The following is a 12,356-nucleotide window of genomic DNA, read 5'->3' on the forward strand; positions in this document are numbered from 1 at the left end:
CTCACGTCTTCTTTCCAAGTTTGTGTCTGATTTTTCAAAACATTAAATGGGTTATAATTTGTTTTAGTCACCTGCTTTATCTGAGTCATTTAAATGGCCGCAGGTTACTTGTTTTTCATGCACCCCACTCATTATACCCATGAGAGCACCTATTCCCCTGCATAATAATTTTTATAATGAAGGCACACTCCCCAGACGGATAACATTTACAGTTGTTTCCATGCTCCTCTGGGTCAATACCACTTCCCCATAGATAACACATAGTGCACAGATGTTCGCTCCACTCAGGATTTAAGATGTTTGTCTGAGAATCATTTGCATGAGCGCAAACATGACTCCCAACCAAATAAGTTATCTGGTACAGCATATCTATGTTGACTCTGTGTAGAGCAGCTGGTTCGTCTTTTGCTTCGTTGGCGGTTGAAACGATGAATCTTACACTTGCAGAGAAGTGCTGCGCCTTCGAGTCTCCCATCCTGGATCACATTTTGCCTCCGGTACTGATCCTGGAGTTCATGTTTGGGCTGATGGGGAACGTTGTCGCCCTGTGGATGTTCATCTTTCACATGGACGAGTGGAAGCCCAACTCGGTGTACCTGACTCACCTGGCTGTTGCCGACTCCATCGTGCTGTTCTGCCTACCTTTCAGAGCAGACTACTACAGGCGTGGGAAACACTGGCTGTACGGCGATGCCCCGTGTCGTATCCTGCTCTTTCTGCTGGCAGCCAACCGTGCGGCGGGGATCTTCTTCCTCACCGCCGTGGCCGTCGATCGGTACTTCAAGATCGTCCACCCCATGAACCGGATCAACCGAATGGGCCTGGGCTACGCTCTCTGGGTCTCCCTTGGCCTCTGGGGTCTGATTTTTCTTGCTACCGGGTACCTTCTTGCTGATGAGCACTTCTTCTACAATAACAACCGTACACAGTGTGAGAGTTTCAACATCTGCATGGGCTTCGACCCCCTCTCCACCTGGCACAACACTTTCTACGTGGTCCAGTTTTTCCTGCCCACTGCCATCGTCGCCTTCTGCACCATCAGAATCACTTGGCAGCTGAACAGCAGGACTATTGACAAAAAGGGGAAAATCAAACGGGCCGTTCAGTTCGTGTTGGCTGTTGCTTTGATCTTTATTATCTGTTTCTTCCCCAGCACTGTATCACGTATCGCTGTATGGATCCTCAAGGTATGGTATGATGAGTGCAAACACTTTGAAGAGGCCAACCTGGCGTTCTACACGTCGGTGTGTTTCACGTACTTTAACAGCGTCCTCAACCCGGTGGTGTATTATTTCTCCAGCCCTGCTTTTAGTGGCACCTTCAAGAATCTCCTGAATAAACTGCTGAGAAGGAGCGACGACAAAGATCAGGCAGAGTCAACTGATAATATTTCCAGCATTGATGGTAGAAAGCTATAAAGCCAGGAGCTGTTGTGCTCCCTGCTTACATTGCAGGGTCACTGTGAATTTTAACTGGTTACATGACTGCATAATACACCTTAAAGGCCTGGCTATTGATAAAAAATTTTATTAAGCCAGTTTATAACTTGTATAAATTTTCTACTAAAAAAATGTACAAAATTACCCACCCAAAAATTAGTAGCTTTGTGTCATGTACTTGTACTGGTATAACATAAACCCTTGTGAGTGTGGTTAGAGTGTACAATAAGGGAACTATCAGCCATTAAAACTGAATAATAGTAATAGAATAGTAAAATATTAACTGCAAAAGCTTGTAAAAGTAATAATTGTTAAGATGTTATATACTGCATCTTTTTTCTTTCATTTTTTTTATCCTTTCAATTGTCCATCACTTCCACTCTAAACAGCAGACACTGATTTTATACCATCCATTAAAATAATATTTACAGGACAAATCAGTTGAACAGCCATAGGAAAGGTCAGATGACTTCAACGCTATGAGTCAACTGTCAATAAACGCACAACTCACATTCACTGCAAGGTGTGTGAGGTTTTCTGTGAATTTAGGAGGATAGAGAGCACATTTTGTAATACATAATTATGATTATGGTTTTGTCATTCTGTGTGCACATTTAAATTTCCAGTCTTTGTATCCTTGTGCGCTCTGCTTTGTTTTGAATTGAATAAATTGAACATTAGGAAAAAATAATACAAATATCATAGTACTTTTGTGCCATGTCCCATGTGTCCTCTTGTGTTGTCTTTTCTGACAGGAGGAATCATATTTATCATTCTGCGTTCAAGTTTTTATTCATTTTCCAAAGAAAGGTCTGACACATGGCAAGAAAAAGATCTCCACATCACTTCAGGGTCACAGACACAGACACGACCACAGTAAATAATATAATATAAGGAAAGGAGCTTTTTTGCTGTAAAGCAAAAAAAAAAAGTCATTCAGAAACTATTAAGACCCCTTCTCCTTTTTCAAATCTTGTTATGTTGCAGCCTTATGCTAAATTGGTCGACCAATTAAACCGCAAATCACTTCGGTGCTGGGATGTACGGGCTCGTGTTTGGGTCCGTGAAGGCAGCATTAGTTCCCAAGATGACGTCATGCTGTCGGGCTGGGGCTGGGAAAACATGTAACGGCGAAAGGTTCGGTGTACCGACCCGCGACAGTCCTCACTGAGACCCAGTTCACCGAAAGACACCAAGTAAGCCTCCGCAGCAACTTTTCCCGCCAATTCTTGCTCTTATTCTGCTGTAATGTCGCCTCAACGGAGCGTTAGTCGTTTTAACGTTAACCCCAGTTTATGGTTTCTCGCTAATCTGTAGCTAGCTAGCTTTGGCATTCCAGCAGGGACACAGAAATATGACAAGGAGTAAAGTTGAAGCAGCCGTTAAACACCGGGAGTAGCCGCCAAATATCAGGTTTGGTCTCAGTAAGCCGGCGTTGTGAAATTAAATGTGTATGGATGTTGAGTAAAAGTGTAACCACCCAAGTTGCTCAGTGGCTCCAGGGATGCAGTAGGTGGAAGGAGAAAGAGCCCAGCCCAGACACAAACAACACGGGCTGGTCTCATCGTGTTTTCCCGCTGCAGCTGTGGTTCATTCGTGTACGTGTCGGTTGGTGTCAGCGAGTGTCTGTGTGAGGCTGGAGACGGAGCAGAGATGCAGTATGAGAAGGACCGAGGATTGGGGGTTTGACAGCTCCAGGTGTGCTTGTTGTTTTGATCTGGCAGTACCGGCTGGGCGGGGGGAGGAGCGTTCAGGTAACATTACACACACTGACAAACCTTCACCTCTTACCTGGTCCAGAGTATGGGATCAAGGGAGGCTGGATTATCAGCAGAGCAAAGCGGGCAACTGCCCAGACCCCCATGGGCCCCAAAGGGCACAGATTTACCCCACATCCAATTTGATTAATTAATTGATTGATTAATCCTCCATCCTCTAACTTGTGGCCCTAGTCTTGTAGAGGGAACTCTGTGTCAAACTCTTGTTTTAAGACCTGAATTGCTTTAGTTTATATTGTTATAAAGCTGTCTTTGGTCATACTTCCCCAAGCAAGGTGATATTATTCCATACAACCAACAATTACTGTTATTATCAAAGCGTATAACAGTTATTTCCTTTAATAATCAACTGATTGCTCATTTGATAAAATGCTAATAAATAGTGAAAAATGCTGAGGGAACAGATTGTTATTGCTTTTGTTGTCTGAAAAAAACCCCAAAATGTTGAGTTTACTGTCACAGAAATGTGTGGAAACAAGCAAACGCTCACATTTGAGATGCTGGTATCAGACAACCAATCAATTGATCAGTTAATCATTACTGGGAAAATAATGAAACTGCCATTTATTTATTTATTTTTTATTGATTAATCTACTGGTTATTTTCTTGATAATTGTTTTGTCAAGTGTCAGAAAATATTGAAAAACACCTGTTTACATTTACTACAACCCAAGGAGATATATTCAGAAGTCTCATGCGCGACAAACAAAAAGCTTGAATCTTCAGATTTTAGAGGCATTCCTGCTAGAAAAACTACAAAAATAGATTAGTTGGATGATCAAAATAATTGATTTGTCAACTAATCCTTGCCACCATGCACACGTCTTTCGCTGAAGGAAACTTGAGGTCTCATTGTTGATCTAGTTGCAGTCGGTCAGAGTGAATCATCAGTTTTATGAGTGAAATGGCAGCATGCTCAGGCCGCTGTCCACCACCTACAGACCTGTGGGAAAAAAATCTGACCTTAGTCGTTTGAAAATGTCAGAAAAGGCGATTTCTTATTTTGGAGACTGATGTGAAAAACCTTGGCAAGTGCAATAAATGCCAAAGCATCTGTATTTATAGCTCTAGAGTAGAGATGTGTACAGAGTGATATAAAGTCAGAGCTCACATTTATTGAATGGGTGATAATAAATAGGCTGTGGTTTGGTTACATACAGTAGGAGGTGTTGAGGGCGCTGTAAAGAGTGGGATTATACAAGGGTTTAGTGTTTGGAGGCCTGGCTGAGCAGTGCAGCAGCTCCCACAGAGATGCTGTTGTGTTTATGGGTGGTTTAGGGTCTTTATAGACGGACTAACGTGCTAACAAAGAAGTGTCCCCCTCCCTTAGAAGTTTTCATGTTTTATTGCTTTATAACATTGAATCAAAGTAGATTTCCATCTTCTCATGTGTGAGGAGTTGATGCTTTTGATTTGATGCTGTTCCTTTTATATGTAGTGACATTTTTGTGTGTTTTTTTTCAGCTCTCTTATATCATATTGGGACTCTATGGGGTAGTGGGGAAGGCCTAGTCCCCCACCTTGATCAGGCCAGACACCCCCACACACCCCCTGCTCCCCATGGACAAACAAGGCGCCATGAGTACACCAGGCAAAGTCAGCGGGCTCAAACCCCCCAGTAAAATACTCCGTCCATCTGTGGTGCCGGGAAAGACGTCCCCGTCCTCTGGTAAGAACCGATCAGTTATTGAAATCATTTAATACATGGGGGGCAATATTAGTGGAGGATGTTGTTGTTGATGAGTATTTGAGTTTTTATAATATAAGAATTTAGTCAAACTTAATCTAATATTATCTGGTGAATCTTCACTCACACTGCAACAGAAACAGAAACAAGAAAATACAAGAGAACATTTGTGTATAAATAATGAATATGACACTATAAGCAAAGGGAACAACATGCAGCTTTGAAAACAGTGTTGTATGTTGTGCTGTTTGCACTAAGTAACACTTGAGGCCATTCTGAACCTCAGCAGGGAGCCAAGCTGATTACAGAGTCCATCCTTTAATCAGTCACAAAGTGCTCTGTTGATTAACCTCAGCAGGACACACACCTTATCTTTGATCTGCGGGGGAAGTGCTGATCAAAACTTTCATTTTTGCCTAAAAACTTGCTGCCTTTTTTTATTCTCAACATACTTGATCGGTCTTTAGCTAATTGTTATGATCATGGTTCATTTGCACAGAAAGTCATTACTGCTGTGAATAAAGGGAAGCTGTGTCGGTAACTGCAGTGCCTGGGTGTGAACTGACTATCATTATCAGTCCTTTAAATCTCCCTGTTGCACCAAGTTAGTAAAAACTGTCAAATTGGAAGTTTATATGTAATGTTTGGTCATGTTTAATCTTATTCTTTGATCTTAAATTATAATTTAACTAATTTAAACAGTAGTTTTTATATCATTAGTATAGTATTTTTATTAAACGTTACTGACTGAAGTAAATAGTGTATTTATTGGGGACTATTTTCAGCAGTGGATGGTTATTTCATGACATTAGGGATTGGTGTATAATCTCAATAGTTTTTAAATTCTGACCAAAATGTTCCTGCAGCAGATTATTGCAAAACTGAATAGTAAACTGAATATATTTGGGTTTTGGACGTTCAGTCATCAAAAAGAAGACATTTGAAGACGTCTCTGGCATTTATTGTGGATGTTCTGTTGTTCAGATGATTAAATTGATTGAAGTTAAACCTGTAATATTTGTTTAGTATTCCACAAAAATGATACAAGGAAGTTAAAAGGTTTATTTTCAGCTGAGAAGTTGGTAGTAAACAAAAAAACACATACACAACACACATAAAACTTGCTTTTATTTGACTGATATGAGTGAAAAGAGGTTAATAAAACAAAGTTGTGATTACAGGTGCTCCAAAGCCAGTTCCTCCTGAGAAGCCCCCCGGCAGCGTGACCTCCCCCACCACGGATGGAGGTGCTGACTATCAGATCGGGGAGAGGGTCTGGGTCAATGGCAACAAGCCCGGCTACGTGCAGTTTATCGGGGGCACGCAGTTCGCTCCCGGCCAGTGGGCGGGCATTGTGCTGGACGAGCCGATCGGGAAGAACGACGGGTCGGTGGCAGGGGTCCGGTACTTCCAGTGTGAGGATGGGAAGGGGATATTCACGCGGCCTTCAAAGCTATCCAGGACCGCACTGCCGGAGAAGGAGGCGAACGGGGGCCAGCCGAGCCCAGCACAAGGAGCCTCGGCAGCCAGCGAGGCTGCACCTGTCACCGCTACCTCAACTGGTAACATCCACCAAGACCGATACTTGTGTTCTCCGGTAAAGTAAAAGCTGTTTGATTTGTGCTTGTTTTCTTGTGTCATATCAACTGTTTTCTTCCCTCAGCTCAGGGCACCGGCATAAAGACCAGTGGTGTACTTAACCGCATGCTCACGTCCAGCGAGTCGGTGTCAAACCTCTCAGAGACGGATTCCATGAAGAAGAACAGGAGGGAGCTGAGGCTGGGAGACCGAGTGCTGGTAACGCATCGTAACAGTTGGTTTATTTAGCAGAAAATCTGTAAGGTTTGCTCATATGAGTGCAAACACTATTCCAGTTAATTAAAGTATTAAAACGTAGTATTGTTTGCACAGAGTGAAGACCTTAATTACAAATAGAGAAAAAAAGAAGAACGTAGTAAATCAAAGATAATTTTGATTGTTTTTTTACGTGTAGGTGGGTGGCACCAAGGCAGGAGTAGTGCGGTTTCTGGGAGAGACAGACTTTGCTAAGGGAGACTGGTGTGGAGTGGAACTGGATGAGCCACTCGGGAAGAATGATGGAGCTGTAGCAGGGACCAGGTGAAGAGCATTCACACATTTATAACATCTGTTTTAACACAATTATACAATAACCTATAACCAAACAGTTCCTAAACCAGCAGCCGTCAGTGGCTCTGCTTCAGTTTCTGACTGTGCGACCTGTTTCCCCCTCAGATACTTCCAGTGCATGCCCAGGTTCGGTCTGTTCGCTCCGGTCCACAAGGTGACTCGTATCGGCTTCCCCTGCACAACACCTACCAAGGCCAAGAGCTCACGGAGGAGGTCCGCCCTCAAGAGGAGCCCCAGCGCTTCCTCCATCAGCTCGCTCAGCTCCGCCACCTCCTCCATCAGCGGCAAACCCAGCCGAGCAGGACTGGTAAGACTCACACTGTGGTACTGTGCGACGCCTCAGGGCTTCATGTCGACTGGTCATGCAGCTCATCCTCAAACTTCAGTGTGAGCTGTAGCTGAATTTGTGGAGGCTGAAAATTTGTCTGAAAGCTTTGAGTGTGAGGGTTATTTCCTGAACAAAAATGTACAAAGCTGGAAAGCAGCATATGCGCCAAAAAATTCACATGTTTGAAACCGTGCACACGCAGGAGTCCACGCACATCTTCTTGGTACATCCTATTTAAATGTTAAAATACTCTCCGCCCTCTCTCCACCTTAAATTCAATATGATAATGAGTATAAATGTCTGGGCTTCACCTCTTGACAGAATCAGGAAAAATAGCGAAACCAAGCAGGGAGTGTGTGCTGGAGGTGAGTTCAGAAAAGAAAGATTTTATTCTGCCCTCTGTCCTCTGGCATTAATAATAACAGAAAACAAACAAAGCGGGAGAGTGTGGCGGAGGCTTTTAATGTGGCGGGGTCCTGACCGGCCTTGCACCCGAACGTTCGTATTTGTCTTGTACATTTTGCACTTTCTCTTGATTGAAATGACTAAAATAGTTCACGGTAGTATTTGGATTATTGCGTGTAGTCTTTACGTCCACCATACACTATCTTCTGAACACATACAGTAGAGAAAAAAGGCTTTCTTTTCCAACTTTACACATTAGTTTATCGACGGAAGTAAATGACTCACATGGACAAACGGGGGGGCTTGTTGCAAAGCACCGATTCTGTCTAATGACGTCTTAAAGACAACATGATATTTGGGGGTGTATGTGCCTCTCGTGTGCTTCAGAGGAGTTGAGCTTAAATTAATTAAACTCATGACTTAATTTGTTATCCAGAAGCCACCCGTCCTGCGCCCTGCCAGCTTGTAGCCTGCCCCTGACTGTGCTGTTTTTTTTAGGATAAATGAATCATGGGCTGATCCACGTCCCCGTGCCTCAATATTAGTCAGTTCTGCATCACATATTTGCATAGCATTATGGAATGGAGATGTTTTTGTTCTATTGACATAAGCAAATTCATCCTCTGATTGTGCCTTTTATAGCGATGTGTGTGTATGTGTGTGTGTTCAGTCGGAGGCTCCGATTACATAAGAGAAGTCGCTCCTGGCTACAATTGTGCAAATTGCGCTGTAATATTATCCTGGTCAACTACATCGATGGGACTACGGATGAGCCCGTCCCACGCAGCTGGCACAACACGGCTGAAGGACGGCCGGCACAGACCTCGTCGAGGTTGGACGTGAGGCTGGCGAGGAGGAACTTAAGTTCTCATGTTCGTGTCACTCTTGATACATCTGTTGGCGTACGCAACGTTTTTGTGCGACATTTGTACGAGGCCCCTGGTGACTTTTATTCCTTCGTGTCCCATCGTTCACGACGCTTTGCGGCCTTTAACTTTATTTTTTTTAGAGACACATAATATCACCTGAGTTACATTTTACATTTACATAACGAGGAAACATTTAACGAATAAATGTATCTACCAGGTTGTAAACGTATCTCTACGACTTTCATTGGAAAAATACATATTCATTTGTTTTCCTACAATTTCAGCTAGAAATTAAAATAAAAAATAATGCTTTAATTTGAAAGAAATCAAAGCTTATTATGGAAAGATCATGGTCTTGGTTAAAGTTAAAGTTAACGTTTATTTAACTGAAACCACAGTATTTCACCAACCTTAACCAAAGTGCTGTTGTTGTCCTAACATAACCACTTGAGGTTAGGAACTGTGGTTTCTAGTGTCAAAGCTTTACCATCTCCATAAGACGTGCACATGGTACAAAAACATAGAAAACATGGGCAGCAGTTTATTTCTCTCTAAATGTATTTGGCAAAATAAATGAATGTGGTTTCTGGGTTGCACACCGGGTGTTCTGCATCAGTGTATCTAAGCACAATTACCTGTTTTGAATTAAATTATTCTACTTATTAAATTCCTCCTAGTGTAACTGAAAGAGGTAAATTATGTGAAAGATGAATGTTTTGCCCGTATTAAATTAGACTGTTGTTTTTGTGGCGCCTTAATTACACTGTGTAAGTCATACTTTGTCTCTCCCAGGTAAAATACTCTGAAAAACAATATGAGTTAACAGACATAGTGTTTCAATATGGATGTATGTTGTGATTTTCCAGCTGACGGAGACATCTGCTCGGTACGCTCGTAAGATTTCTGGTACCACAGCGCTGCAGGAGGCTCTGAAGGAGAAGCAGCAGCACATCGAGCAGCTGCTCGCTGAGAGAGACCTGGAGAGATGCGAGGTCGCAAAGGCAACCAGCCACGCAGGAGAGGTGCAGCAGGAGCTGGCTGTGATGAGGAAAGGCCGGGACCAGGTGAGAAACACGCACACGTGTATGTTTCCTGCAGTCAGACATGAACACGGGCCAACAGAGAGAAACACATCATAAAGATGATTAACTTCCCTTTCTATTTTTAATAAAGTCTCATTTATTAATTCATATCAGAAGAGTTGCTTAAATACTGACTCCAATGGTCTGATGAAGCTGCTCTGTGTCTCCTGGATGTGTGATGAAGCTAAGATGTTACTCACAACAGCTTTTAGCACTATAACACCTCAAGGTTTGTGTTTCTCTGGGTTTGTTCACTGCTGTTAGAAAATGACCTCAACGGACTTTACAGGAAGAGCTTTCACACTTTCAGGGGGAAAGCAGTTTATGACTACACACCTATGAAATGTCTGTGCCTCAGCAGACTGCATTGCAACATAAGTCAAGTGATGATGCATATAAAGTTTTTATACACATGCATCAGAATACCCTTGTAGTCACTGCACAGGTCCCCAGCATGTTGCAGGGGAGACGACACAAAGCACATAACAAAAACTGGATTTTTATTTGCTGCTTCATCATCACATCTGTTGCTTTGATGTTGCAGAAAATGTTCTGGATCAGTAAATATAATAATAAATATATATATATTTCAAACAATGTCTTTATAATAGTTACAGATTCAGCTCCTGCTTCTCCTACCACTAGAATTAAAATGTCGTCTAATTAGTATATATTTTATATTGTGAGAGTAGCATGAATATAATTGTAACTGGGACTGTATCGTGTGTGTGTGTGTGTGTGTGTGTGTGTGTGTGTTGCAGTATGCCCTGGAGATGGAGGCGAAGCTCGATCAGCTGCGTTCACTGGTGGAAGCGGCAGATCGAGACAAAGTGGAGCTGCTCAACCAGCTGGAGGAGGAGAAAAGGTGGGGGTGCTGTGACTTTACCTGTAGCTGCACACGACACTGTTTGTGGGTGTTAATGACAGGCGTGAGAGCTACGTACAGCAGACACCAGGGCCCGTGGTTACCAAACAAAGTTTTGACTCAAGCGAAAGATAAAAGTGAAATTCCTTCACTTTTACTCCTCGTCACAAACTGAAGAATAAAAAACATTTATCAACACGTCACTCATTGCGTCAATCGGACCGTTACGGGGCTCCGCCTCTTTAGAAAGCCTTAATTCACGTGTGATTAACCCCATCTCATACACTTCCCATTCGAGAGCATTCATAAGTGTGATTCTTTCAAGTTTTAATACCAACTCTTCATAAAGAATATATGCAACAGCATCTCTCATATGTACACTTCAGAGTTTTATTATTGTCCCTGTTTGACAGAAAAGTGGAGGATCTGCAGTTTCGTGTGGAAGAAGTGTGCATCACCAAAGGAGACCTCGAGGTAACTCGTGGTTATATAATCTGATTTGCAATTAAACATTTTCTCTCGCTCTCTCTTGCTCACTGTAGCTATCTGTCTCTCATTATGAAGCTGATGCTTTTTTAATGACAAACTAGTTGATTTACTTATTTTACATTACATTAGTTCTTCTTAGAACAAGCCCTCCTTTTCACAGGTTTCCAATGAACACCTGAGTTTGATATCTTTTTCTTTTACTTGCTCTGTTCTCATTTTCTTAAGCACATTAAGTGACTTCAAAATGTTAAATAAGAGGCCACTAATTTACTTTTCCTCTAAAAAAAAAATAACAGCTGATGATTGAATCAATTATTCTAAGGTTTTTCTTTCTCCTGCGCTCCTTGAATCATTCATTTACTTTCTTGTTAAGTTACGTCTTTCTCCCTGCTCCTTTTTTATTTATTCATTCGTGCTTCATTCACTTACCCTCCCTCTGAGATTTTTCTACCCATCTGCAGCACTTACATTACCATCCTCTCATCATCTTTTCATCCACACGCCTGAACTTGAAAGCTGTTTTTGTCTTCCCTCGCCTTCGGTCTTCATACATGCTTCCATCTTCCTCTCCGTTGTCTGCATCTCTGTCACTCTTGAGAGGAGTTTACCGCCTGAATTGGTCTCCTTCAGGTGCTGGAATACGATCAAACAAGTATCCGAGGAACCTGAGAGTCAGATTGTGATGATGGAAATAATTAGCTCCTGATATTCCTCAGAGCAGAACGAGCAAATAATCGTTTCCTTTGCTCACAACCGACTGATGTAATTGAAAAGCTGGAAACCATCGGTGCTTTCTTACCAACTTACTGCTCTTCTCTCTGTCCGTGGCACAAGGCTGGCATGTCAGTGTTGCATTGGTGTTTGTTCTCCTTCTCTTCCTGCTCTCTCTTACTAACAGACGCAGACCAGGCTGGAGCATGCCCACATAAAGGAGCTTGAGCAGAGCCTGCTCTTTGAAAAGACCAAAGCTGAAAAACTCCAGAGGGATTTAGAGGACACTAGGGTAATGCTGGCACTCCCAGTCCCACTGCAGCACTGAGTGATGTGCTTCTCCCCCACTGGGTTTGATAATTATATACAGAATAATATGTCGAAGAAACCACAGGATGCAAACACTATTTTATTTATTTATCTTTATGATTTTATTCATCACAAGTTCCTTCCCACGTATCCTAGTCCACGACGAGTCCCGGCACAGGGACGTTAACATCTCATCGGCCTTGAGCTCTGAAACTTATGCATGTGTGCTTGAAAGTTCTTAGGACA

At 42.5% G+C, this 12,356-nt stretch overlaps 2 protein-coding genes across 3 annotated transcripts in view; both read left to right on the forward strand.

Annotated features, from left to right (window-relative positions):
- The first annotated feature begins 44 nt into the window (after positions 1-44).
- On the forward strand, positions 45-2,040 carry LOC111217860 (hydroxycarboxylic acid receptor 3-like). Its single transcript, XM_022739871.1, has one exon. The coding sequence runs from the start codon at positions 372-374 to the stop codon at positions 1,416-1,418; it is 1,047 nt and encodes a 348-aa protein (XP_022595592.1). The 5' UTR covers positions 45-371; the 3' UTR covers positions 1,419-2,040.
- A 508-nt stretch (positions 2,041-2,548) lies between these two features.
- The window catches only part of LOC111217848 (CAP-Gly domain-containing linker protein 1-like), a 30,626-nt gene continuing 20,818 nt past the window's right edge, over positions 2,549-12,356 (forward strand). Inside the window, exons 1-10 of one of the 2 annotated variants that reach the window (XM_022739845.1) lie at positions 2,549-2,635; positions 4,682-4,886; positions 6,086-6,466; positions 6,568-6,701; positions 6,898-7,022; positions 7,158-7,359; positions 9,521-9,718; positions 10,498-10,601; positions 11,015-11,075; positions 11,989-12,093. In XM_022739845.1, coding sequence (XP_022595566.1) covers positions 4,778-4,886; positions 6,086-6,466; positions 6,568-6,701; positions 6,898-7,022; positions 7,158-7,359; positions 9,521-9,718; positions 10,498-10,601; positions 11,015-11,075; positions 11,989-12,093 — 1,419 coding nt within the window. In that variant the 5' untranslated portion in view covers positions 2,549-2,635; positions 4,682-4,777. The remainder of the gene's footprint in view (positions 2,636-4,681; positions 4,887-6,085; positions 6,467-6,567; positions 6,702-6,897; positions 7,023-7,157; positions 7,360-9,520; positions 9,719-10,497; positions 10,602-11,014; positions 11,076-11,988; positions 12,094-12,356) is intronic. The other variant, XM_022739846.1, reaches the window with a different exon arrangement.

Source organism: Seriola dumerili, unplaced genomic scaffold, assembly GCF_002260705.1.
Source record: "Seriola dumerili isolate Sdu_G_001 unplaced genomic scaffold, Sdu_1.0 BDQW01000047.1, whole genome shotgun sequence".
NCBI classification, from domain to species: domain Eukaryota; kingdom Metazoa; phylum Chordata; class Actinopteri; order Carangiformes; family Carangidae; genus Seriola; species Seriola dumerili.

What these genes read in the sequence shown, in the direction of transcription:
- LOC111217860 (XM_022739871.1), top strand. Translation starts at nt 372, where the DNA reads ATGTTGACTCTGTGTAGAGCAGCTGGTTCGTCTTTTGCTTCGTTGGCG.